Raw genomic sequence first — 27369 nt, forward strand, 5'->3', positions numbered from 1 at the left:
CTATTCTACATTTCAATTTCATATAACACAGTTTAACACTGAATTCTTAAACTTTCTTGTAAAACTGTTGATTATAATTGATGATCACAAGTTATCAGGATATTGTATGTGGTATCTTTGTCGTTGGGAAATGAAACTGATTAAACCATGTAATACATAGCAATGTATATGAGTCATTAGGGGATATTTAATATTGACATGTTCAGTTGAAGCATACAATTTGAGAATGAATTAACATTTTTGGGTGTAGAAATGTAATTAAGGGTGTAAACATGTACTTCGGGATATTAATATATATACTGTGGGTTGTAAACATATTCTTAGGTGTAAACATGTACTTTGGGGTGTAGACATGTACATTAGAGTGTAAACATGTACTTTGGAATATTAATATATATACTGTGGGTTGTAAACATATTCTTAGGTGTTAACATGTACTTTGGGGTGTTGACATGTACATTAGGGTGTAAACATGTACTTTGGGATATTAATATATATACTGTGGGTTGTAAACATATTCTTAGGTGTAAACATGTACTTTGGGGTGTAGACATGTACTTTAGGGTGTAAACATGTACTTTGGGATATTAATATATATGCTGTGGGTTGTAAACATATTCTAAGGTGTAAACATGTACATTGGGTTGTAGACATGTACATTGAACTTTAGGGTGTAAACATGTACCTTCAGGGCTTGGGGTGTAAACATGTACCTTCAGGGCTTGGGGTGTAAACATGTACCTTCAGGGCTTGGGATGTAAACATGTACTTTGGGGGGTAAGCGTGTTCTTCGGAATGTAAACATGTACTTTGGGGTCAAGTATTTATAACAGGTTTTCAACAAAGTTGCTATCAGTTTGGGGTATGGAGGTTGGCTATTCATACAGGAGGTTTCCCTTCAATAACTTTAATTCTTTTAGTGCTGGAACCGAATTTTGAAGGCCTTTGCAAACTGTTTGGATCCAGATGAGACACCACAGAACGTGGCGTCTCATCAGGATCCAAACTGTTTACTATTCTGATAGTATTCTTTGAAAAAAAAATGAAGACAATGCTTATTTAGAAATTCAGAAGACGACATTTTAGCAGACAAAAATTTCACAGCATGCAAAGGGTCAATTTTGATTGACCAATCTTGATAAAGGGTCTAACAGCTGGAATGAAGACCTGACTTGGAATTGAATTTTAAGACCATTGAGTCAAGGTTACAAGTAACATTGATAAACAGAAAACATGTGGTTTCTGGTCCATTACTTAAATTGTATTGATGGGCGCAAATTGAATGCTTGTTGTTGTATTAATGAACCTGTATGTATACATGTACCTACATAGTTATGACCTGAATGGCAGGACATACATACATTGAGTATTTCAATTGGCAGTCATGGACACTCCATTGAGCTGACATGTTTTACAAGTATGATAAGCATCAAACAGAATGTATGGCTGTTCTTGATAATTTGACAGAAAGGGTGTACATCCTAGTTCGGGATTGTTTGGCGATAGTATTTTGGCACTGTTTGGGCTTGCGAGACAGATATTTATGTGCTTGTCTTATTTGTTGTGTTTCTCGTATTTGTTGTGTTTGTCTTATGTGTTGTGTTTGACAGATGCTTTATGTGGGATTTAGCAGGGTGGTCTAGATTTATATGTATCCAAACTATGGCTGTGATGTGAGTTTTTGTTGTTGATTTCATTAAAAACCTTATCCAAATCATCCAAGAAATGATATAGTTATTTAACCTCTTGATATTATGTCAGTGCATCAGAATATTATAGCTTTTCAGTTGGAACTGTAAGTAAATACATTGTAAATATCTTAAGGATATTAATAGAGCTGTGCTGACTGGAGACCAATTTGCTTTAAATTTACTCAGGGTTCCTAGTATGTAAACATTCACATTCCCTCTGTACAAAAAGCTTTGAAATATCGTGAGCGTGAGCACTGTGGGCTGGACTGGTATTGTTCTTTTCCTTATTTGTTCACAAACAGTCCAGGCAAATTATTTTTAACCCATTTATGCCTAGCGTCTAGAAAAAAGGCCTTGGCAAACAGCCTAGACCCAGATGAGATGCAGCAGACGCCGCATGATGCGGCGTCTCATTAGGGTTTGCGCTGTTTTCTGAAATGTATTTCTGTAAGAAATATTCTAAATATAGAAATAAGTATAGACATCCCTTATTTTGGAAATAAATTGATCCAATTTAGAAGGATGGGAGAGTCCACTAGGCATAAATGGGTCAAGGTATTGCCCACTGATGGCAGTGTGTGAAATATGCTTGGTTCATTCACAAAACAGATCCATTGACTGCCTTCTTACCAAACATACAAGGCTTGTTCAAAGACAGATACAGCTTGGAGTCTGGAAGTCTAAATGGTTCCCAGAGATACATGGAACATCCTCCAAATTACATGCTGTCTGTTCTGTTTTGAAGTTCTTACCTGGACTTATCTTGTTTGACCATCTATTCATTATACAAATGGCCATTCTGTGTTTGTGTTATTATAAATAATCTGTCCATCTCAGAGTTTGTTTAGTTCAGTGTAGCCTTCAAATGCCTTAGTTCCAAGCTGTGGCTTTGCTATCAATTTAGGTCTGGTTACTTGATTGCAGTTAAAAACCTTAGTCAACCTAGTTTAGACATTCTGGAAACATTATAACTGATGTATAAACATACATACAGTATGATGCTACATTTTGTTTCATGAACTTTTTATTGACTGAATTGAGGCTGGGTGTTGGCTGAATTGAGGCTGAGAGTTGACTGAATTGAGGCTGAGTGTTGGCTGAATTGAGGCTGAGAGTTGACTGAATTGAGGCTGAGTGTTGGCTGAATTAAGGCTGAGTGTTTACTGAATTAAGGCTGTATAGTTACTGAATTGTGGTGTGTGTTGACTGAATTGAGGCTGAGTGTTGGCTGAATTGAGGCTGAATTAAGGCTGAGTGTTTACTGAATTAAGGCTAAATGTTTACTGAATTAAGGCTGTGTGTTTATTGAATTAAGGCTGTGTTTTTACTGAATTTAGGCTGTGTGTTTACTGAATTGAGTTCGAGTGTTGGCTGAAGTGGCACACAGGAGTTAGTGACTTGGTTAAACATTTATGTTGAAACGAGTTTTGACCATCATTAACGGATTAATCCACAAGTGTCAAATTTTGTGCATTTGGAAGATAGCTGTTATTTAAGGATGTGAAAAGGAAGCCAGAAAACAACAATAAAATGTCTGGAAATAAACACAAACTTACTAAAAATACACATAATCCGCAGGCATAAATACAGGACACTGTAATTACTACTACTGTCATAGTGTTGATAGTCCCAATGTGGCACATGGATAGAAAGGCACACAAATATAGCACAAAATCTGGCATCTTTCACACCAGAAGTAACATGAACATCCACGCATGAACACAGCAGGTGTGAATCCAGGATTTCTGGTTAGGGGGGGGGGGGGGGGGGGGGGGGGGGGGGGTATATCGAAAAGATTTGCTGGGGGTCAAGGGTTCCTGGTGGGTTAAGGGCAAAGCACTGCTAGGGGGTCTGGGGGGGGGGGGACAAAGCCCCCTGGAAGCTCCACGATTTTAGTGATTTTGAAGGTAATCAATGTACAAAAGAAGATTCATCAGAATTGCAAAGTTTGACTTGAAAAACCAGGGGACAGAGAGTCTAAAGTTAAAACATTTAGCAATTGTCTGTGATTAGTGGGAAATGTGTACGAAAAAGAAGAAAAATGAGTTTAAATAGGTGATTTAGATCTAGTTGAGTATTAAACATATTAAACATCAAATGATTTGACTTTACTTTGGCAATTTAAGGGGGGGGGGGGGACGTACGCCGCGTCCGCCCCCACTTGGATCCGCCTATGCACAGGGTGTGTAAATCATGTGTAAATGAGTGCATTACTTTTGGCTTGTTTCTACCTTCTGACCTACCTTTTGCCATGATACTGTTATATTAAGACAAAGTGCACAACTGCTGTAACTGATTCAGAAATGCTAATCTGATGCACACATTTCACAATCAACGACTGTATTATTCTGTATATAATTTCCGCATTTGCAAATCATCAGCAAAAGGCATGCAACAAGCATCTTTTCATCGATGCCCACCAGATTAATGAAGCAGCGTGTGGCTATATTGGGATCCTGAATTACATTTGAATTACTGGCTATTAGAAGAGTTGGGTGGAGAATATAATGTACTTCCAGTGGAGTGATCCAGTACAAATGTCAAACATGGTGCCTGTGGTTTATTGAGTTTATTCGGTTATATTGCCTATAGGGTTTGATTAAATGAGTCTTGTTCTGAGAAAACAGGGCATAATGCATGTGAGTAAAGTGTTGTCCCAGATAAGCCTGTGTAGTCCACACAGGCTCATCAGGAACAACACTTTCTGCTTTTATGACATTTTTCGTTTAAATGAAGCTCTTATTACCAAAAATGAAATTAAGGCGGAAAGTGTCGTCCCTGATTAGCCTGTGCAAACTGCACAGGCTAATCTGGGATGACACTTTACACACATGAATTATGCCAATTTTTCTCAGAACAAGACTCAAATATTGGATTGTTGTGTTAAATATAACTTGTTTAGAGGAATACACATAATTTTTATGTCAAAGTTTAAGACATTAATGTGTTAATTGCCTTTAGCTTCATTAAGAGTTCTTGATCACAGTAAACAGCCCTTTTTCTTGTATATTACAGCCGGTTCCTACGTGGCACTGACATTGCTCGGTAAGCCCGTCACGTCCTCATCTTCTGCATCCAGCGTTCATGCACAGGAGCAGCCTTTTCAAAGGGATTCATTGAGCCGGGATTCATCGAGCCGTGAATCATTTCAGATCCGGGACATTTCACACATCCGGGACTTTTCACAGTTCCGGGACTCTGTATCGTTTCCACAACCAGTTGATGTAAGTACTGCTGTAGATCAGAATACAAGGGAGATAATTTAGGGTACGGTGTAAAACTGTTATTATGCCCCCTGTAGGGTGGCATATAGCAGTTGAACTGTCAGTCCTTTTGTCTGTCTGTCTGTGTGTCTGTCCGAAAACTTTAACATTGGCCATAACTTTTGCCATATTGAACAAGCAACTTGATATGGAGCTGCACATTTTGAAAGGTCAAGGTCATCCTTCAAGGTCAAAAGTAAAAAAATACAATCCAAAGGAAGTAATAAGCTTTAAAAGGGAGATAATTTCTAAACCTGCCAAATGATATATTGAAATTTTATTTCAAAGCGGGGCAATAGTGGGCATTGTGTTTCTGACAAACACATCTCTTGTTTTGCTATTTTATGAAAAAGAAAACAATCTTACACCCCTGTGGCTTTTGTTTTGGGGGAAATAGCCAGGGTAATGAGAACAAAGAAATACTAAAAAATAACATTTAATTATTTCAATTGTTAATCATTTATAGACCAATTTTAAACTTATGATTATTTGAGCCTTGTTCTGAGAAAACTGGGCTTAATGCATGTGTTTAAAGTGTCATCCCATTTGAGTCTGTGCAGTACGCACAGGCTAATCAGGGACGACACTTTCCACTTAAAAATAATTTTCAGTAAGGAGGGACATCCTTTAAACTAAAAATACCATAAAAGTGGAAAGTGTCTTCCCTGATTAGCCTGTGTTGACTGCACAGGCTAATCTGGGATGACACTTTAGGCACATGCATTAAGCCCAATTTTCTCAGAAGACGGCTCAATTAGAGATAAAGGGCTGAATAATTATCCTCTTATAATCAAGTTTATTTAAATGTTTTAATTTGCCATTTAGGTAGTTATTTTTACCAAAAAAAGCAGTATGTTATTTTGACAGCATTTGTGGTGTTTCACTTTAAGGTGGATATAAAGAACACTTGTATTATAATGTCTCTTGAAAATGTGTGTTAAAATTTTATGTCTTAAATCCACATTATGCAGAGCTTTAACCCATTTATGCCTAGTGGATTCTCCCATCCTTCTAAATTGGATCAATTTATTTCCAAAATTAGGGATGTCTAGTATATTTATGCCCCCCTTCGAAGAAGAGGGGGTATATTGTTTTGCACATGTCGGTTGGTCGGTCCGTCGGCGGGTCAGTCTGTCCGTCGGTCCGTCCATCAGATGGTTTCCGGATGATAACTCAAGAAAGCTTAGGCCTAGGATCATGAAACTTCACAGGTTCATTGATCGTGACTCGCAGATGACCCCTATTGATTTTCAGGTCACTAGGTCAAAGGTCAAGGTCACAGTGACTCAAAACAGTGAAACGGTTTCCGGATGATAACTCAAGAATGCTTAAGCCTAGGATCATGAAACTTCATAGGTACATTAAGCATGACTGGCAGATGACCCCTATTGATTTTCAGGTCACAAGGTCAAAGGTCAAGGTCACAGTGACTCGAAATAGTAAAATGGTTTCCAGACGATATCTCAAGAATAGTTAGGCCTAGGATCATGAAACTTCATAGGTAAATTGATCATGACTTGCAGATGACCCCTATTGATTTTCAGGTCACTAGGTCAAAGGTCAAGGTCACAGTGAAAAAAAACGTATTCACACAACGGCTGCCACTACAACTGACAGCCCATTTTTCATTCATTGTATGTGTGTTTGTCCAAAAACTTTAACCTTGGTTGTTTCATATAAGCCTTTTGAAATATTGAAGATAGCAACTTCATATTTGGTATGCATGTGTATCTCACTGAGCTGCACATTTTGAGAGATGAAAAGTCAAGGTCAAGGTCATCCTTAAGGTCAAATATCATTGTATTTTTCTTTGCTAAAAATTTAACCCTTTTATGCCTAGTGGACTCTCCCATTCAGCTGAATGGGATCAATTTGTCATGACTGGCAGATGACCCCTATTGATTTTCAGGTCACTAGGTCAAAGGTCAAGGTCACAGTGACAAAAAAGTATTCACACAATGGCTTCCACTACAACTGACAGCCCATATGGGGGGCATGCATGTTTTACAAACAGCCCTTGTTATTTCTATATTTGGAATATTTCTTACAGAAATTCCTTTAAGCAAACAGCGCAAACTCAGATGAGACACCGCATTATGCGGCGTCTCATCTGGGACTATGCTGTTTGCCAAGATCTTTTTTCTAGACGCTAGGCATAAATGGGTTTATAACGCAGGCAAATTTACAAATAGATAATGTGATCACCCTATGTCATGTGTCCTTCCTTTTAGAGTGTATGTCATCCACAATTAGCTTGTTAATGTTGTAGAGACCACATTTTTATGCCCCCCTGGTGGCATATAGCAGTTGAACTGTCCGTCAGTCAGTATGTCAGTCTGCCCGTCCGTCTGAAAACTTTAATGGTCATAACTTTTTAAATATTGAAGATAGCAACTTGATATTTGGCATGCATGCAGTGCATCTCTTGGAGCTGCACATTTTGAGTGGTGAAAAGTGGAGGTCAAGGTCATCCTTCAAGGTCAAATGTCTAATATATGGCGTCTTTCCGTCTGTCCGAAAAATTTAACATTGGCCATAACTTTTTCAATATTGAAGATAGCAACTTGATATTTGGCATGCATGTGTATCTCGTGGAGCTGCACATTTTGAGTGGTGAAAGGGCAAGGTCAAGGTCATCCTTCAAAGTAATATGTCATATATATATATATATATAACATGTCCTATATAACATGTCTTTACAAAATGGTGGTCACCATGTCAAATCTTAAAAAAATCATGTGACCTCTAGAGGCCACATGTATGACTCAATCTTGCTAAAACATGGTCGGAATTTATTTCTTGTCAATATCTAGATCAAGTTGTAATCTGCTTTCTTGAACAAGGGCATCCTGCCACATCTTAAAAAACTTTGTAACCACTTTAGAAACCATATTTGTAACTCAGTCTTGATGAAACTATGTCCGAATGCTTATTTTTACAATGTCTAGGCCCAGTTGGGTCGCTTGCGTATAGAAACTTTTGACCACACTTATCACACGATCCTGATGAAACTTGATCACCATGTTTATCTTGACAATATCTATACCCAGTCTTGATTAAACTTGGCCAAATTGCATAAATCGATCTTTTCAAAGCCATATAATCATGGTCGCATGGGATCAACGAGACCGCCGATAGCGTTGAATGCCTATTTGCAAGATACAGGGAAATTTCTGCTGAAGTAAATGTTTAAGGATTAGTTGTCTGAATGAAAATGTAAAAGGCAGTCAAAAAGATTTTTTTTATGAAGAACAAGACTATTGCCAAGCAATAAAAGTCCCCTACCTCGCATGAAGCAGTAATATAATTATCTCCCTTTGTTTTCAAGGGACATAACTCTTAAGTTTGCCTTGTAGATGGTTATTCTCTAAAAATAAATAATAAAATCCCAATTTTTCTAGTCACTCGCTTTTGCCAATAACATAATTGTTTTACAAACGAAATTTGTTTTAGTTTCTTAGAACGTTTTTTCCAAGTAAAACAGTCTTAGAAAAATTCACTAAAAATGGTGTAAGCAATGTTGTTGGAAGAAAATGTTAGAAAAAAGTTTCTGAGTGAAAAATTGCAAGAATAACGAAATACTATATTAAATATCTATTTTGTCTGCCCAAAATCAGAGAATGCTTGGAAAACGACAACTGTTTCCCCTGTGATTTTGAAATGCAGTATTACAAAAGTCTATTTGTGTTGCAAATAGACTAAAAACTAGGTCCTCTTTGTCATGTCTTTTACAATTGGTGCACCTTGAACTCTTGAACTCAGGTCAATGCTTCAGGGTTTCCTTCTTTGCAAGAAGTAGCTAACTAACCTGTCAACAAACAAACATTTTACCAGTATCAGAATGTAGGTCAGAAAATAAACATGTCTTGCTAATAAATCACGTTTAACAAGCTAGTAACTATATAATTGATTGTAACACAATGATTATGCACAGTAAGTTTAGAGAGACTAAGAAGAACATCAGCTTCAGATAAAACAGCAACAAATTATGGGCAGAGAATTTTGTTTTGTGAATAGTTGCAGAGAATTGATGAAATTTGTATGATGGATACAGTGATTGTGATAGTACTTTGCACTAATTGTTAAACTCATTCGTGATCTGTACACTCATTATTTAGCTCATTCTATAATTTATACAATAATGATTTAATTCTTTGTATGGTTTGTACACCTTACAGTGGTTTTATTTTGCAACAAACTCAGGTGGGAAAAATATTATAATTATCCATGCACACTATGATAAATATCTGTTTCAGCGAAAGTATCATATTCGTGTAAGTTCTATTTGTAACTTTGAGTGTACCAGAGACTTCAAGCTTTTATGATCTATGAACTTTTGTAAATGGTTCTTGAAACTCTGTTTTGTAACCATAGTTATTGTTTTTTGTTGGTCTTTCTATGTTTGTCTAATAGAAATGTATTTCTATTCGTATATGCGATATACACTTTATAATATATACTGTGTTAAAGCTGTGATTGGAACATAATTTAATCTAATGCTTATTATAGCATTTCTTTGTGATGGCATTGTGATAACATAATAATGACCAATTAACCAAATATAATTATAATATTATGAATGCACAATATTCTTTGTATAATGATCTTCATATGCATGTAACAATTATATCAAATTCAAAATCATAATCTGTATGTGGAATGGATTCAATACTTTTTTGAGAACGTACATTGCTAATAGAGTTTTCTTGTCACTGAATTGTTAAGATAACAGGAATTGCTAAAAACTTTCCATTTATAAATTTAAGAAGGAAATACTTTATAATAAATGCTGACTTTCTGTACAGAACAACACAAATCTTATAAATGAAGATAATTATATTTTAATAAAATATAACGCATGTCACTGGTTCACTATAATGCATTCCATTACTTCGGCATTGTCAGGGACTACACTGTCCACTTTTATGGTATGGAAGTCATTTCAGCGAAAATCCAGTTGAGGCGGTAAGTTTCATTCCTGATAAGCCTGTGCAGGCTGGGCAGGCTTATATGAAACAACACTCTACACTCAATCCTTAAGCCCAGTTTTACCACAGAGCGAGTCTAACATTAATCCATTTATGCCTAGCATCTAGAAAAAAGGCCTTTGCAAACAGCGTAGACCTAGATGAGACGCCAAATGATGCAGCGTCTCATCAGGGTCTGCGCTGTTTGCTTAAAGGAATTTCTGTAAGAAATATTCTAAATATAGATAAAAATATACTAGACATCCCTAATTTTGGAAATAAATTGATCCAATTTAAAGTATGCAAGAGTCCACTTGGCTTTAACGGGTTAATCTTTGGTGTTATTATGATTAACATTGAAATAACCCTCTACCACTTCATCTCCAAACCTTAGATACTGATGAGCAACAAACAGCATAAAACCTGAACAGACTGCGAGTTACTTGCAGGCTGTCCTGGTTTCATTCTGTTTGCACATAGTCATTTTCACTTTGCTTCTAAGCGATAAGTGCCATGCTTGAAAGAAAAAATATGGGAAAGAGGCTTTCAAAAATGTAGATAAATAAGGTTGGCCTTGAAACAGGAATACATTCATTATTCATTAAGCTCAAGGTTTGTTTGAACTGAGGCAGTTCATGTCAGTATAACATCACTAGAAATTTTCAAGTGGCTATAACCATTCGTATATTGTGAAAGCATAACAAAATTGTGTGCAGCAGGTTATTTGAAGTGAAGGGCTAAGGCTTACTCTCCCCTTTGTACTGGTATTTTAAATGATTGTTATTCACATGCATTTAAATTCTTAAATGCACATTTAGCATTTCAGAGGGATAAAACGTTCATGATGGGAATGTTTAGAATGCCCAAAAATGCCCTAAACAATGACAGTTTCAACAATAAACAACGTCATTCGATGTTGATTTTATATTTAGATAGCATGCTTACAATGGTATTACAAGTGGACCATGCTGATGGGTGATGTGACTTCTCAGATAGCATGCTTACAATGGTATTACAAGTGGACCATGCTGATGGGTGATGTGACTTCTCAGACACACAATGATATACCATATATTATAAACGTGTAATTAGTCATGCAAATAGTTAATTCATGTTCCACAAATGACGAAAAGTAAAGTGCGTACGATTTTGATGTAATACGAAAGTTCCTCTACCTACACAGAAACAGAAGCAGAAGCACAGAGACCTTTGAAACGTATCAAATTATCTGTACAGTCTCAGTATGTTTTATGCTGATTCAATATACCCGGAGAAATTGGAGGGATATTTCTGGAATTTTGGTGGGCCATGATTTCATACTGATTTTATACAGGTTCATCCCCCCTGGCCTAATGGATACAGTTAAACTTGTACATGTATGGGTTTTATCTTTCGACCATTACGTACATATGCACTTGTTGAATGGTAAAGAAAATTACTTAATATGCCTTGTTCTGGGAAAAATATTATTAATCCATGTGCACAAAAGGTTGTCCCAGATCTTCCTGTGCAGTCCACGCAGTCTGTACTGGACAGGCTTATCTGGGACAACACTTTACACATATCCTTAATGAAGCCCAGTCTTCCCAGAACATGGCTCAAATGAGTATATGGACCATGACCAAGCTTAAGATTTTTGAAAAAAAATCTCTAAAATGTTTGTATTTTCTGTTTTCAGGCAGAGAAAGAGAAAGATTTACAGCAACAGAAAGCTCGGACAATACGTGCCATGTATGAAACAGTTCAGGATGAATACGATGTAAGAAATTCTCCATTACTTAGTAGTTGAGATGTACAGTGTTTTCTCTATTTCATATGGTCCGTAAGAAACGCACACACCTTAAATAAGGCTCGATTGGTCATTGTCGGCTCGGGTACTACTTAAGTAAGCTTACATGTACTCCGGGTGCGGTAAATACACTTAAACGTACCCAGGAATTTTAACGCTAAATAAGTCGTTGTCGGCTTAAAAAAAAACATGTTTATATTTATGTCAATTTTTTATTTAATGGCCTCTATATGATCGAAACTCATATTCAAATAGCATGTTGATGAAGGTTTTTTTAAAATGGAAGTTTGTTTCGTAATGACTATAATCGGTAGCGCGTTTTACGACATTTGATTTTTTGCGGGAATTAAACTCGGGTACAGTCTAATATCGGCCGAGTAGGTTTTAGTATATTTACCGTTCCCGGGGTAAATGTAAGTATACTTAAATGTACCCGGGGTACATGTAAGTAGTACCCGAGCCGACAACGTCCAATCGAGCATAAATAAGCTTGATGTTTTACTTAAAAACAATGCATGTATGCCCAATGTAAATCCTATTTGAGCGTTATTTTGCTCTAAAGCTTCATTAATGCATGATGAATGTTATTATTCTTATAGTGGTATATATAAAGAAAGCAAATAATTGTTACTGTAATAAGTAAACACATCCGCAATCCCCTGCTTGATGTATTGGATATGGTGTCCGCCTATTGACCTGGAGGTCATGGGTTCTATCTCCACTTTTGGAGCGTTTTTTAGATCTCCCATAAAGACTCCCAATTACTGGTTCTACCTGGGAAACGGACTCAAGTATGTATAATAAGCATTAGGACTTTGATGAAATCGAGCCTAAATAGTTAGGAATTAACTAAACCTCTGCTTAGCAAAAAGGGTTTACCCAAAGGGGATTAAGTTGGCGATATATGGAACATCATAGAACATTTTCGAGGAGCAGATAGTTGCCAGTTTGTCCTTCCTTACTTGCTTCCGTCACACTTTTGTTACAGCTTCTCATAGCGCCTTCAATATTTTACAGATCTCTTACATACCTTGCATGGACCTCTACCTTTCGATGAGGTTTGAGGTCACTGGGGTGAAGGTCAAGGTCACTGAGCTAATAATAGATTTTCTTAAGGTCACACTTTGGTCACAGTTTCTCATAGCAAACATAAGGGGAGCTTCCTTCGTTTTCAACGATTCTTGTTTTTACCAATTTCAGAAGCAAAAGCAATGTGGGGTCATTTGTAATATTTTTTAGCAAAGCTAATCTGTAAGTATTACTATAAGGTCAAGGGGAGATGATGAATTCAAGTACGTGAGATTTATTTGTGAATACCTTTTATTGCTTCACCAAAAGGGACGTACCCTTAGTCCCTCCGTCTGTCTATCCATAAATGTGAGATTCTACTATAAATCGGAAAAGTTACAAGTACATAATCCTCTTACTACAGTGGTATTTCTTTCCCTTCCGCAAGGCTAATATTTCTCAATATCTTTATTCTTATAACTGAAGATTCATTTATTTCCGTTGTCATAAAATTTAATGGATGCATTAAATGTGGTATTTTTATTTGATGTTGAATTCTTTAAATTTTTGTTATAATATCTGATATAAAATTTTGACTTCAACAATTGTTGGACCTTTGATTTTGTTCTTGAGGGGACCCACAAAAATCCACAAATATAGGTATTACAGTATAATGCACCCCACCAGTCCTGTTCTTAGTGAACAGTAAGGCTGTCAGGGGATTCTATTTAGCGATATAAGAAACTTCATGGATGCTTAGAAAGTTTCCCTTTGGACCCATTTCAGAAGCTGCGCAAGTCCTGCAAAGCGAATCCCGGTGATCCCAAACTCCAGACGCAGCTTTCTGAGAAGGAGAGGACGCTACGGATACTTGAGGCTCAGATAAAGAACCTGCCTGGACTTGAGAACCTGGGAAATCGAGACACACAGCTGCACAATGTATGTGGTAGGGGGGGACATAAAGACACACAGCTGCACAATGTTTGTGGGGGGGGGGGGGACATAGAGACACACAGCTGCACAATGTTTGTGGGGGGACATAGAGACACACAGCTGCACAATGTTTGTGGGGGGACATAGAGACACACAGCTGCACAATGTTTGTGGGGGGACATAGAGACACACAGCTGCACAATGTATTTGGTGACATAGAGACACACAGCCACAAATTGTATGTGGGGAGGGGGGACATAGAGACACAGGTGCACAATGTATTTGGTGACATAGAGACACTCAACTTGGGGGTTTTGTGGTTGATATCTGGATACATATACCCTCAATAAGGTATTTTAAGTGGGCAAGTATTTGAGCTCAGAAACATAGTTTTAGAGGGGTTTATTTGAGCTCTGAAACATTGTTTTAGAGGGGTTTATTTGAGCTCTGAAACATAGTTTTAGAGGGGTTTATTTGAGCTCTGAAACATAGTTATAGAGGTGTTTATTTGAGCTCTGAAACATAGTTTGAGAGGGGTGTATTTGAGCTCTGAAACATAGTTTGAGAGAGGAGTATTTGAGCTCTGAAACATAGTTTTAGAGGGGTGTATTTGAGCTTTGAAACATAGTTTTAGAGGGTTTATTTGAGCTCTGAAACATAGTTTTAGAGGGGTTTATTTGAGCTCTGAAACATAGTTTGAGAGGGGTGTATTTGAGCTCTGAAACATAGTTTGAGAGGGGTGTATTTGAGTTTGAAAAATAGTTTGAAAGGGGTTTTATTTGAGCTCTAAAACAGTTTGAGAGGGTGTATTTGAGTTTGATACATAGTTTGAGAGCGGTGTATTTGAGTTTGAAACATAGTTTGAGAGGGGTTTTATTTGATCTCTTAAACATAGTTTGAGAGGAGTGTATTTGAGTCACTGTGTGAACTGCTGTGTTTGTCGGTGGGTCAGTTAGCATAACATGTATTGATTTTGCGGAGGAAACTACTTCAAAATTTCACAAGCGATCAAACTGAAAATGTGTCATCTCCATAAGGACTAGTTAGTCCCCTACTGGTTTCACCGGAGGGGACTTATGGTTTGCGCTCCGTCTGTCAGTCAGTCTGTCTGTCTGTCTGTCACACTTTTCTGGATCCTGCGATAACTTTAAAAGTTCTTAATATTTTTTCATGAAACTTGGAACATGGATAGATGTCAATATGGACATTATGCACGTAATTTCATTTTGTTCCTACATAAAAATTATGGTTGCTATGGCAACAAATAGACTAGAAAAACTGCTGAAATGGTGGTTTTCTGGATCCTGCGATAACTTTTTAAGTTCTTAATATTTTTTCATGAAACTTGATACATGGATAGATGGCAATATGGACATTATGCACGTCATTTCATTTTGTTCCTACATAAAAAATTATGGTTGCTATGGCAACAAATATATATTTTTAAAAATCTGAAAATGGTGGAATTTCTGACAATGGTGGAGCCGGTAGGGGACTTATATTGCTTGACAATAGTCTTGTTGTTCAAGGCACTTTTGATGCTCAAATGATCCACACAATGAAATTATCTGACTAATTGTGGGATATTACTCACTTTTTTACCAAGCTTATGTTTAAGTATCACAATAAAGTTATTTCTAAATGAGGAATTTAAGTACATTTTAAGATTTATCAGAGAAGATTTGTTTACCGTATTCCAGCTCTTTTTTTCTTAGCTAGATTTTATTTTAAATCACAAAAATTACCAGTACATCATCCTCTTACTTCAGTGGTTTTTTTTGTCTTCCAGATGCCGTCCATAAATGTGGATGAGGTAGATTATTCCGCTCCCATTGGGGTAAGTTAGGATTAACAGCTTTCAATTAGGGAACTTAGTTGGTTTATGATTATCTCCCTTGACAAATAAAAACCAATGTAGACCAAATAAGAACATAGGGTTAGCTATTTGGAATCCTTGGATTAATTGCAGTTTTCTGTTGTGATTGTGTATGAATTGAATATTTGTTGTTATATGAATGCAAACTTTAGCAGGTAACATTTACATATTTTAGTGAAGATAATTTTGAAAAGCAACAATACAAATTAATAATCCAATGACTTCATAAATAACAGAGATAAATCTTCAATATGTTCTGCATAAGGATCACCAATAAAAACCGAGTTAGCTATCTATATGTACCTATCTGTCTAGAGAGAATATTCAGGGGAAGTAACTGTGTAAGGTCTTCATGTTTTCACTGCTTTTTCTCTTCTCATTTGGAAGAGGCCATTTAGACTCATGATTATTGGAAGAATTATTGCTTAAATAGCTGTTTTAGAAATGGCAAAGCAGGTGCAAGTTTTGATTATGGGGAAACCTGCATGATTTCAAAGAAAATTTGCATTTCCCCCCCACAATTTATAGTAAATGCACGCTTAAAAACCCATTTTTTTAAGTGTTTAGGTCATATTCCTAAAATGAAGAGAAAAAGCCCTGAAGACACATAATACATTTTATCTCAATCAAACATTAATCTTATATTCTGTATATTCTTGTTAGATACTTTCTAAAATTATGTTGGCTTTTCAGCAAGGTAAACAATATATACTTGAAGTGTTGAAACATGAACCTGTGGTATCTCAACAATCATAAGGTGCTATGCAGAATCCTTCAACATTGCTTTAACCATTTCCTGCTCATATATGCTTTTTAACATGGTTGAAGTCCCTAAGAAAATCAAATCAAATTAAAGATCTTTCTGACGAGATTCAAGTTTGAAAGGCCTAATTTAAACCCCCTAATCTACCAGTGAGCAGCAAACAGCATAAAACCTAGACTTCAAGTTACTTGCAGGCTGTTCTGGGTTTTTTGGTTGTTGCATATAGCCATTTCAATTTTGCTTTTGAGCAGAAGTGTTACAGCAATTTGCTTATGTATTTTCTGCTTTCGTTATTTAGGGAATACAGTATGTATGTATCTTGTCTTCTTTGTCTTATAGAATATGACAAAGTTAATATGATATTTTTTGAATGAAATAACTGAGGGTAGAAATTGTACAAATATATGTTAAATTTATTGATGTACCATATTGTGCAGAAGTAAAGATTTAGTGTTCAATAGATCATATTTTTTTAGCACTATCAGCAGTGAATGATCCATGATTATAATGTAGTGTTCACCAAATACATGCAGTGGGTTGAAGATCTTACGCATTTACACACTATAGCTTAGTGCCTCTGTTTATCTACCGTGCCATTCTGTCCCCATAGCCCCCATCCAAGGAACGGAAGCACCAGAAACACAGCTCTTCTCCAGGGGCAATGTTTGGTGCAGCAGAACCGCCACAGCAAAAGGGCGTGAATGTCTGTCGATCGAAATCAGACGTGTCCACCAGAAAGAATGCTCTTTCTGAGTACATGTTTGGTGCCCCAACGTATAAACGCACTGAGTCGAGTCCTGAGGTAGCCATGTTGTTTCAAGCAATATTTTCGTATTCTTTGGAATGCTGTGAAATTATGATAATGATGTAGTCTGGAAATTGTATAGATCAACGTGAATAGAAAATAGTACTACAATTTAGTACTAGTAATTGTCTGTTATCTGATGAGTATTTTTGATGCAAGAGATAACAGATTTTTAGTATATTACAAGGCAAATAATACACTATGTATATGATAGCTTAAAATGGTGTTAAAGAATGCTTAAAGATTAAATCTATTGGAACAATAATTTAATTGTCTTGGCGAAGCCATGGAAGGTTGATTCAAAATGAGCAACATTAATTTTCATGATTTTTCAGCATTACTGTATCCACTAACTGGAACCAACAAGTTTTCACTGTGTTCCATGGGCAGTTATTCCTGCTTGAATGATCTTGCCTGTTTGGTATGGTTTTGTTCAGTGACATGCTAAGACTCAACCCTGCCGTTGTGTATGCCCTGTTATCGTGCATCCCTATGACAGCTGTATTGGTTTGGTGCCATTGTGTTGCCTTTTTTGGCTGATGTTGTACAATATTAACAGTTATGGTTATTTTTAAGGTGTTTTTGAGGAGGGTTTGGATAAGAATAAGATTAATAACATTCAGAAATATGTTAGAAGAAAGTTAACTCAACTATTCTCCTAATAGTCAAAGCTTTACCACTCGCCCAAATCCTGGTGCTGTCTTCAGCATCCATGTCTGTGTAATGCATTCATCTGTTTCTACTATTCAATTGAATCTTCACTCTTTTGTGAGGTATGTCACTGACCAAGTTCATTAACTCTGACATGAAATTCATCAGGATTATTCTTCCATTTTTGTACTGAAAAATGTGGGTAAAGGTGCAACTTCTCCATATCACTGTTTCTGCTACAGGTATTCAATTGAAACTATACACTTGTGCTCTCTGGGTCATGTCCATTTTGGTACTGATCATTCTTGTAAATGTTTGCATTATAATACTCCATATCTTTGTATTAACATCCGATATTGAAATAAAACATTGCTTATGTGTTCAGGTTCTTTTGGAACATTCACTGACCAAAGCCTATAATTTTACTAGCATCAAAGCATGATTATGCTCCCTTTTGTACTTAAAAGTCAGGATTTGGTTTGAGTGCAAGTCTAAATTCAGGTTAAATTTAACATCTACAGATATTTACACTCGTTTTTGGGATTATTATGCGTGGTCACATAAGAAGGCGTATTACTAGAACCTTGCAATTCAGCAGAATTATGCCCCATAGTGTACTTTATGTACTGAGGAAATTAAAGTATATGTGTGTCTGGCAACTCTTATCTCTTGCTGACATGCAGATCTAGCATGTAGTTGCATTGGGGTCAGTGGGGTCAAGGTCACTGTTGCTAAAAATAGACATTTGCTCTTAATAACTTCAGTTATGATGAAGAAATATATGCGGTTAGTGTATATGTAGGTAGGTTACAGGATGATCTAGCAAAGGATTTCATTTAGGGCAGATGAAGTCAAGGTCACTGTTACTAAAAATAGAAAGAATTTATGCTTGATATCTTAAGTTTGGATGGAGGTTTTGTGCTTTTATTTTCTTAGAGGTGGCTTTTTGGGGTTGCATTAGGACATTGTTACTTTATATTGAACAATGATTTCTTCCTTTAATTTTGAATTTAGATGGACATATTGTGCTGGACCTTTTGGGAAGGTAGCTTACATGCATACCCTCTTTAAAAGTTAATCATATTCAACTTAAAGTATTGGTCAAAAGTTCCAAGTCTAATTTCCTGGTTGGGTCACATTTCTTTTGTGAACTTATGAATGTTTGTTTGTGGTCATTTTATCTCGTGATAGGAGATGTACATGATGCTATCAAAGTGGATGAATGGTCAAGTGCAATGTCTTGCGACAACTCTTGTTTGTTTACTTGTCAATGTTTATTATGCTCCCCCAAAATTTATTTTGGGGGGAGCATATAGTCGCCGCTTCGTCTGTCCGTCCGTGTGTCCGTCCGTCCGTGCACAATTTTTGTCCGGGCTATTTCTCAGCAACTAATGACCGGAATTCAATGAAACTTTATGGGAAGCTTCACTACCAAGAGGAGATGTGCATATTATCAGCGGGTTCTGGTGGGATGATTTTTCACAGAGTTATGGCCCTTTGAAATTTTCTAAAAAAAAATTCTTGTTCCCCCAACTACTGTGCCCTCAAGAGGTTTCCTTTTATCTGAATATATAGTGCAATATTGTGACAAAAAAAAACTTTGGGTAGCATCACCCGTCTCCGACGGTTTCTTGTTTCATTTAATAAAATAAAAAAAATAAAAAAAGTGCTTTTCACACGTACAAAGGGTAACTTTTATGCTCGAAAAAGATATTAAACAGCTTAAATTTTTGTGTCTGATCTTTGTGACTGGCTCCTTATATTTTCTCTTTGAAATATGTTATAAATACAGCTGTATTTGCTGGTCTCAGGTGTCACAGTCAGTTGAGCAGTCAGTAATGCAGTCAGTTACACCCTCGGTTATGACTGTACCAAAGAAAGTCAAGAAAAGTTCCAGTTTTAAAGGATTTCGGCGAACTAATGCCAAAAAAATTAAAACACCAGTAAGGCATTTGGTACCAGTTTTCACTACACACGTTTTTTTAAGTGTTCTATCACTTTGTCACCATTTTTGGCAGGGGGTTGTTGATGTTGAATAGTTTTATGATTTCAATTTGAACAGTTTGAAATTATCAAACCTCTGTGTTTATTTGCACACTACTAACAGATTTTCTTTTTTTCCAGGTGCATGTATGTTAAATGATAATGTTACATCATTTATTGATTGTTTATATTTTGGTGCAGGTTTTGGCCGCATGGAGTTATGAATAACAGCATTGAACACTATCTTTATATGCCTGTTTTATGGCATTATTGGAAGAGGTTGGATTATTTTTGTGGTTGCATTATTTGCAGGATTGCGCTTTAGAATTTATTTTATTAATGGTTAATGTATTTTTAATTGTGATTTGATAATTGTTTCACTAGACCAAGTCTTTAAGAATTTTAGCAGTAGAAAATTTGATTGTATACAATATTTTTTTAAGTAACTTGGTATACAAAAAATATGTTTAAGTTGTGATGTGAAAGGCTAGGAACAATTATTGGTGCCTGTGATGCAGTGCAATGCAACATGCATTAATGGGATTTTATCTTAGTAGAATTGTATGTACTTATTTTCAATCTTTTAATAATAACATTAGCTAATAGTATAATTGTATGTTCTTTAGTTTTCATATTTTATAAATAGCATACGCTAAACTACAAACATAAACTTTATCTTGATGGTTGTTACATATCATATGAAAATTCAGGGCCCAGTTGTTTGACCCTGACCTTGGGGCTCCAGTTTTTGGGCGTGGCCACCATTTTAGGCCACAAGACAGGGGTTGTTTTTTTCTCAGATGGCTTGCAGCCGGAGCAAAATACCACAACAACATTGAATACCTTACATTGAAAAATAAATAGCTGGAAATCGAAGCTTTAATAAAAATTAAGTCCCAACTTTTGTGAGTCTAGTTGGTAAGTTAGGTTTGAGTGCAGGGACACTATCATGCTCACATCTGGGGGCCTCCGGCAAGGAAGGACCTAGGAAACTTAAAATGCACATCCTTTAACCCTTTCCCTCTCAGGAGGGAGCGAAGTGAAAATGGCAATGTTCAAACAGCATAGACCCAGAACAGCCTGTTCAGGTTTTATGCTGTTTGCTGCTCATTAGTATTTAAGGGTTGGAAATGAGACCTTTTAATCTTGAATCTAGTAAGATAGGTCTCAAATTGAATTAAACTTTCTAAGGGACTACAAATGCTTGGAAATTATGGTATCTAAGTGGTAAAAAAGGGTTAGGATACAGTAGCATCTGATTAACTGATTACTGATTAATAACGTGCCTAATAAATTGATATATTTTGACTACGAATCTTATGTGAACATAGAAATTGAATTTTTGTCAAGAGGCTACATTTCGTTCACGTGTGTGGATGTTTTGTGAAGGTGTCTCTCTGTTTTATGTTCAGCGCTCCGAGTCTCTTCGCCGTAGGCTCAGTACCAAAATGACAATTCGCAAGGTAAAATCTGCCTGCCAGCTTGTCGACAGAGTCCTTTTGCAGTTCTGAACATTGGCATTAATAATTGGTGGAATCGCCTAACTTGGACTAGGTAGCATTTTGTTTGAGAAAGCCATTTAATAGTTTTTTCCCGTTGGATACAGGGCTTTGATATTATTTTTTTGACATTGTAGGTCATTAATATTACAATCCGTTATTTTGTGATGTCCAATATATGGCAAGTCTGCCATGGACCCTGTGTATTTTTCACACACTTTAATTTATTAAGTTTATAATCTCTGAATTTTCAAGAGATAAATAAATATATTGTTTCTACGATTAACAATAAACACATTGGGAATTTCTGCAAAAGGAATATGTCTTGTCTTGTGAAAATTATAGCGTTTGTGAAAGTAGTGTGTTTGTGTGTTTGAAATCGTCATAATCTGTAGACATTTTGCCTGCAGTTTCACTCGTGTCAGATCATCAGAAGAAGTTGTGGTCCTCTTCATCATTATAATCATAACTACTAAAGCATGTATTGCGCAATAACTTGAACTGGGTGTGTATGTAACTTGATATAAAAAAGTTTTTTTAAAGCAGATTACAGTTACAATTAAACTTCCTGGAAACTGTTAACTTTATTTATTCCGCTATATCTATGGTGGGATTGTGTACTATCCAGGTTTTTTTTTGGCCCGATTTTATAGCCGAAATTCGGCTATGTTCCCAATCCCAAAAAGTATACTTTTTCCCCAAAATGTGGCAAAAAATTCCCAATTGCCAAAAAAAAAAAAAAAATTTTTTTTTTTTGGGAAAGAAGTCTTTTGTGTATTTTATCTCAATTTTAATACAATTACATCTAACAAAGTATTATATGATTTTTTTCTTTTAATTTGAATGATTATAAAGAGTTAAATCAAATTTAGTCTTTCTCTAATCAGTGGACTTTTTGTGTGGAAAAAAAGGCTAATGAATTTATTTTCCCAATTTCAAGAAAATGCCGATAAAATTCCCAATTCCAAAGCCATGGGCTATCTTCCCAAAAAGTGGAAAAAAAAACTGCTATCACTTTTTTAAGGGCATCACATAATCTGTCCTGCAGACAAACATTTTGGGGTTGTTAGACATATCTGTAATATATGAATATATGTAGTAACTCGCAGTCTGTTCAGGTTTTATGCTCTTTGCTGCTGATCAGTATCTAAGGTTTGGAGTCGAGGGCTCAAAACTTGAATCTAGTAAGAAAGGTCTAAAATTCAATTTAACTTTCTAAGGGACTACAAATGCGTCAAAATACGTATCTAAATGGTAAAGGGTTAAAAAAAAAGGAATTCTCTTCTTAACGATAATCTTGTGTACGCTCAATGCTCATGCATTAACGCTCTCAGTGCTGAAACCGAATTTTTGAAGGCCTTTGCAAACAGTTTGGATCCAGATGAGACGCCACAGAACGTGGCGTCTCATCAGGATCCAAACTGTTTGCTATTCTGATTGTATTTTGTGGAAAAAAAAATAAAAAAAATCTATTTTTAGAAATTCAGCAGACAACATTTTAGCAGACGACAAATTTCCCAGCATGCAATTTTAGGGTTAAGCGCTGCTCATATTAAATGTGAAACAAACTTAATTGTCCTTGTATAATATTTCCAATTATTTTCCCATCAGTTGATATCTGGCTATGATAATTGCGCCTTGCAGTTTTCATTCAGATTTCTTAGTGTTTTGAAAGAAAATTGATGTAATTTATTGCGAAATGGTTAATTTATCATGAAATGGTTGAGTAATTATGTAATTTCTGCATAGTAATGTGGTTGAAAATGATTGCAATTTCATGAACCATTAATCTCCATAGTTGCATGTACAGCAGTGTGATCACATAGGCACTGTCTGTAATATAGGACACCTTCATTTGAGCAGCATTGTACAAAACAACTGCCGACAGATTAATAGCCCCCCCCCCCCCCCCCAACCTTCCATAAAAGCATTGTTTATGAAAGATATTTGGAGTTTAAATGATTTGTTTGCAGTGATACTTGGTGTAGTTCACATATTCAGAATAGACCTTATTTGAAACTCAACTAATGACACAAGTTCTTCACAACTTGTTACCATTACATGCATTTTGCTAACATGAATATTCACAACATGACAAAAGACCAGAGGTCACCTTAGTTTGAATAAAACATAGGCCATGCTGTTTTTTTTTGTACCCCATATAAATCATGAGGAAAATCAGTTTTCACTGAGTTGGGAATAACAACAATCAGGGCAGTAGATATTGTAAATATTGGGCTGTCCTTTATCATCATTAAGTAGTTATAGTGAGTCAGTGAAATGTGCAAGTGCGCTTGACTTCTTAGAAAACTGCAATAGGATAGGCCTTTTTCTGAACTTGATTGATACTTGTGTGACATTTGAATCAGAAACCATAATTATTACATGCATTCTTTATATAGCTGTTTGATGTATTATTTATATTATTCAACCTTACAATATGATGGCCATTTTGTTTGTAAGTTGAAATGAAACTATGCCTGAATTCCGTAAGTAGGACACACCGGGACACGCACACAAAAAACACACAACTAAATGGTATAAATATAGAAACAGGTATAAACTTCCTTTCTCATGCGATAATAAGCCCGTGGCAGTATAGCCCTGTATGCAAACAGGTTTGGTTGACAGCGCAGAGTCAAGGCTGAAGGACTGATCTGCGTTTTTAGAGGAGTTACGAGCAAAACTGTCATTTGTGGTTAATATTGTTATACTAGATACACCAATTTTGATCTGAATCATTGATATTACTTTATATAGAACAGTGTATAGAGAGAGCTAAGACTGTGTATTGCTGGATAGACTTGGTGGTGTGATAAGGTAGTAGGGTTGTTAATTGGTTGGGTGATAACATGGTTCAGGAGTCTTTAGTGGATGAAATGTTTATTCAGTCCAGATCAAAGGATTTTGTATGCATCTTGTGTTGGGCTTAGATTATAAAAGTCATATCATCCGCCTGAAGTCAGTATGAAGGTGAATTGTAACCTAAGATGTCATTCGCTCTGTGGTCATATTTGAGGTGAAGTAGCTGTGACGTGTGTTTAACGTGAGTGATAGTATATGGAATATCACCAACATTAAATTCATGATGAACGGTAATATAAAGTGAATTTCATTTACAGATATTATCTTTGTGATTAGGAGTTTAATTGAAGAAGAGAAGAGATCATATTGGGATGAATATTTCAGTTCAGGAAACAAATTCCTCCTATGAAACTTGTGTTCTTTGAAAAGTGCGGATTGGAGTATTTGTTTTGATAATTTATAAATAGAAGTTTTAAGAGTAATTCTCTTATCGTAAATCCGGAGACTCAGTTGGAATGTAATTTCACTATAAATGGTATTTTTGACCTGTCGAGAGACAGTTTGTGTGAATTAAATAGTGAAGATAAGGGCTTAATTTTTGCAAATGGGATTTGCTTATCATTAAAGGTAAGGCTGGTATTATGCAGTGTGGTGATTATAGCTGATTGTCCTGTGTAACGTTTTGGCATTTAATGAAATACCCATATTTTAGATGGTTTAAGTCTATTTGCTTTAGCAACTTATTATAAAGAAAACATATTTTTTAAATTGCCTTTTAGATTTTCATTCAGTCAACTGTTACTTCAGCAGAAACTTCCCTGTATCTTGCAAATAGGCTTTCAACGCCGTTGGCGCTGTCATTAGTGTATCGCAGTAATAGTGAAGTGATATTTCCACGGTCGCAGTTTGGCATGACTGTTTCAGTTCAGGTTGAATACCCACACCCGGGGGGCATACAAGTCTGGTAGGTGGTCATCATACAAGTGAGGTCTTGTCCGGGTAGTCTGTTCTTGTCCGGGTAGTCTGGTCTTGTCGGGGTAGTCTGGTCTTGTCCGGGTAGTCTGGTCTTGTCCTGGTAGTCTGGTCTTGTCCGGGTAGTCTGGTCTTGTCCAGGGTAGTCTTGTCTTGTCTGGGTAGTCTGGTCTTGTCCGGGTAGTCAGGTCTTGTCCAGGTAGTCTGGTCTTGTCAGGGTAGTCTGGTCTTGTCCGGGTAGTCTGGTCTTGTCCAGGTAGTCTGGTCTTGTCCGGGTAGTCTGGTCTTGTCCGGGTAGTCTGGTCTTGTCCGGGTAGTCCGGTCTTGTCTGGGTAGTCTGGTCTTGACCCGGTAGTCCGGTCTTGTCCGGGTAGTCTGGTCCTGTCCGGGTAGTCTGGTCTTGTCCGGGTAGTCTGGTCAACCTCAGGAGCAGAAGGCAAGTTACAACTGAGCCTCACTCTTGGGAACAGGCTTAATGCATGTAGGATAAATGTTGTCCCTGATTAGCCTTCATGTCTTTGGGAAAAATCTATTTAAAAGGAAAGTGTTTTCACTATTAGCCTTCATGTCTTTGGGAAAAATCTATTTAAGAGGAAAGTGTTGTCCCTGATTAGCTTTCATGTCTTTGGGAAAATCTATTTAAGAGGAAAGTGTTGTCCCTATTAGCCTTCATGTCTTTGGGATAAATATATTTAAGAGAAAAGTGTTGTCCCTGATAAGCCTTCATGTCTTTGGGAAAAAAATATTTAAGAGAAAAGTGTTGTCCCTGATTAGCCTTCATGTCTTTGGAAAAAATCTATTTAAGAGGAAAGTGTTGTCCCTGATTAGCCTTCATGTCTTTGGGAAAAATCTATTTAAGAGGAAAGTGTAGTCCCTGATTAGCCTTCATGTCTTTGGGAAAAATCTATTTAAGAGGAAAGTGATGTCCCTGATAAGCCTTCATGTCTTTGGGAAAAATCTATTAAAGAGGAAAGTGTTGTCCCTGATTAGCCTTCATGTCTTTGGGAAAAATCTATTTAAGAAGAAAGTGTTGTCCCTGATTAGCTTTCATGTCTTTGGGAAAAATCTATTTAAGAGGAAAGTGTTGTCCCTATTAGCCTTCATGTCTTTGGGAAAAATCTATTTAAGAGGAAAGTGTTGTCCCTGATTAGCCTTCATGTCTTTGGGAAAAATCTACTTAAGAGGAAAGTGTTGTCCCTATTAGCCTTCATGTCTTTGGGAAAAATCTATTTAAGAGGAAAGTGTTGTCCCTGATTAGCCTTCATGTCTTTGGGATAAATATATTTAAGAGGAAAGTGTTGTCCCTATTAGCCTTCATGTCTTTGGGAAAAATCTATTTAAGAGGAAAGTGTTGTCCCTGATTAGCCTTCATGTCTTTGGGATAAATCTATTTAAGAGGAAAGTGTTGTCCCTATTAGCCTTCATGTCTTTGGGAAAAATCTATTTAAGAGGAAAGTGTTGTCCCTGATTAGCCTTCATGTCTTTGGGAAAAATCTATTTAAGAGGAAAGTGTTGTCCCTATTAGCCTTCATGTCTTTGGGATAAATATATTTAAGAGGAAAGTGTTGTCCCTATTAGCCTTCATGTCTTTGGGATAAATCTATTTAAGAGGAAAGTGTTGTCCCTGATTAGATTTCATGTCTTTGGGATAAATCTATTTAAGAGGAAAGTGTTGTCCCTATTAGCCTTCATGTCTTTGGGAAAAATCTATTTAAGAGGAAAGTGTTGTCCCTATTAGCCTTCATGTCTTTGGGATAAATCTATTTATGAGGAAAGTGTTGTCCCTATTAGCCTTCATGTCTTTGGGAAAAATCTATTTAAGAGGAAAGTGTTGTCCCTATTAGCCTTCATGTCTTTGGGAAAAATCTATTTAAGAGGAAAGTGTTGTCCCTATTAGCCTTCATATCTTTGGGATAAATATATTTAAGAGAAAAGTGTTGTCCCTATTAGCCTTCATGTCTTTGGGAAAAATATATTTAAGAGGAAAGTGTTGTCCCTATTAGCCTTCATGTCTTTGGAAAAAATCTATTTAAGAGGAAAGTGTTGTCCCTGTCTGCACAGGCTTATCTGGGAAAACACTTACTGACATTCATTAAGCGCTGCTTTCCCACAAAACAAATGCAGCTACATTAAAACTCTTACAAATACAGTTCTAACTAACATATGACAGGCCTATTGAATACAGTTAACCATACATAAGTTTTGTGATGGTATGGGTGTCCCTATGCAATTAAGAAATGATGATTGGCTGACTGGCAAGTGCAGTGTTTGGTTCACTCGCTTCTCATCTAGGCAACCCGGGTTCAATCCTGTTCCCGGCAGCATGTGAGTTTGGTTGGTGGTCACATTACAGGACTGGTTGGG

At 36.5% G+C, this 27369-nt stretch overlaps 1 protein-coding gene across 2 annotated transcripts in view; it reads left to right on the forward strand.

Moving 5' to 3' along the window:
* Positions 1-27369, forward strand: part of LOC127859842 (rho guanine nucleotide exchange factor 12-like) — a 206812-nt gene that overhangs the window by 70171 nt on the left and 109272 nt on the right. Inside the window, exons 7-12 of one of the 2 annotated variants that reach the window (XM_052397366.1) lie at positions 4707-4915; positions 9211-9228; positions 11600-11680; positions 13505-13657; positions 15441-15488; positions 16901-17092. In XM_052397366.1, the coding sequence (XP_052253326.1) occupies positions 4707-4915; positions 9211-9228; positions 11600-11680; positions 13505-13657; positions 15441-15488; positions 16901-17092 (701 nt within the window). The remainder of the gene's footprint in view (positions 1-4706; positions 4916-9210; positions 9229-11599; positions 11681-13504; positions 13658-15440; positions 15489-16900; positions 17093-27369) is intronic. The other variant, XM_052397367.1, reaches the window with a different exon arrangement.

Source organism: Dreissena polymorpha, chromosome 15, assembly GCF_020536995.1.
Source record: "Dreissena polymorpha isolate Duluth1 chromosome 15, UMN_Dpol_1.0, whole genome shotgun sequence".
Taxonomy (NCBI): Eukaryota; Metazoa; Mollusca; class Bivalvia; order Myida; family Dreissenidae; genus Dreissena; species Dreissena polymorpha.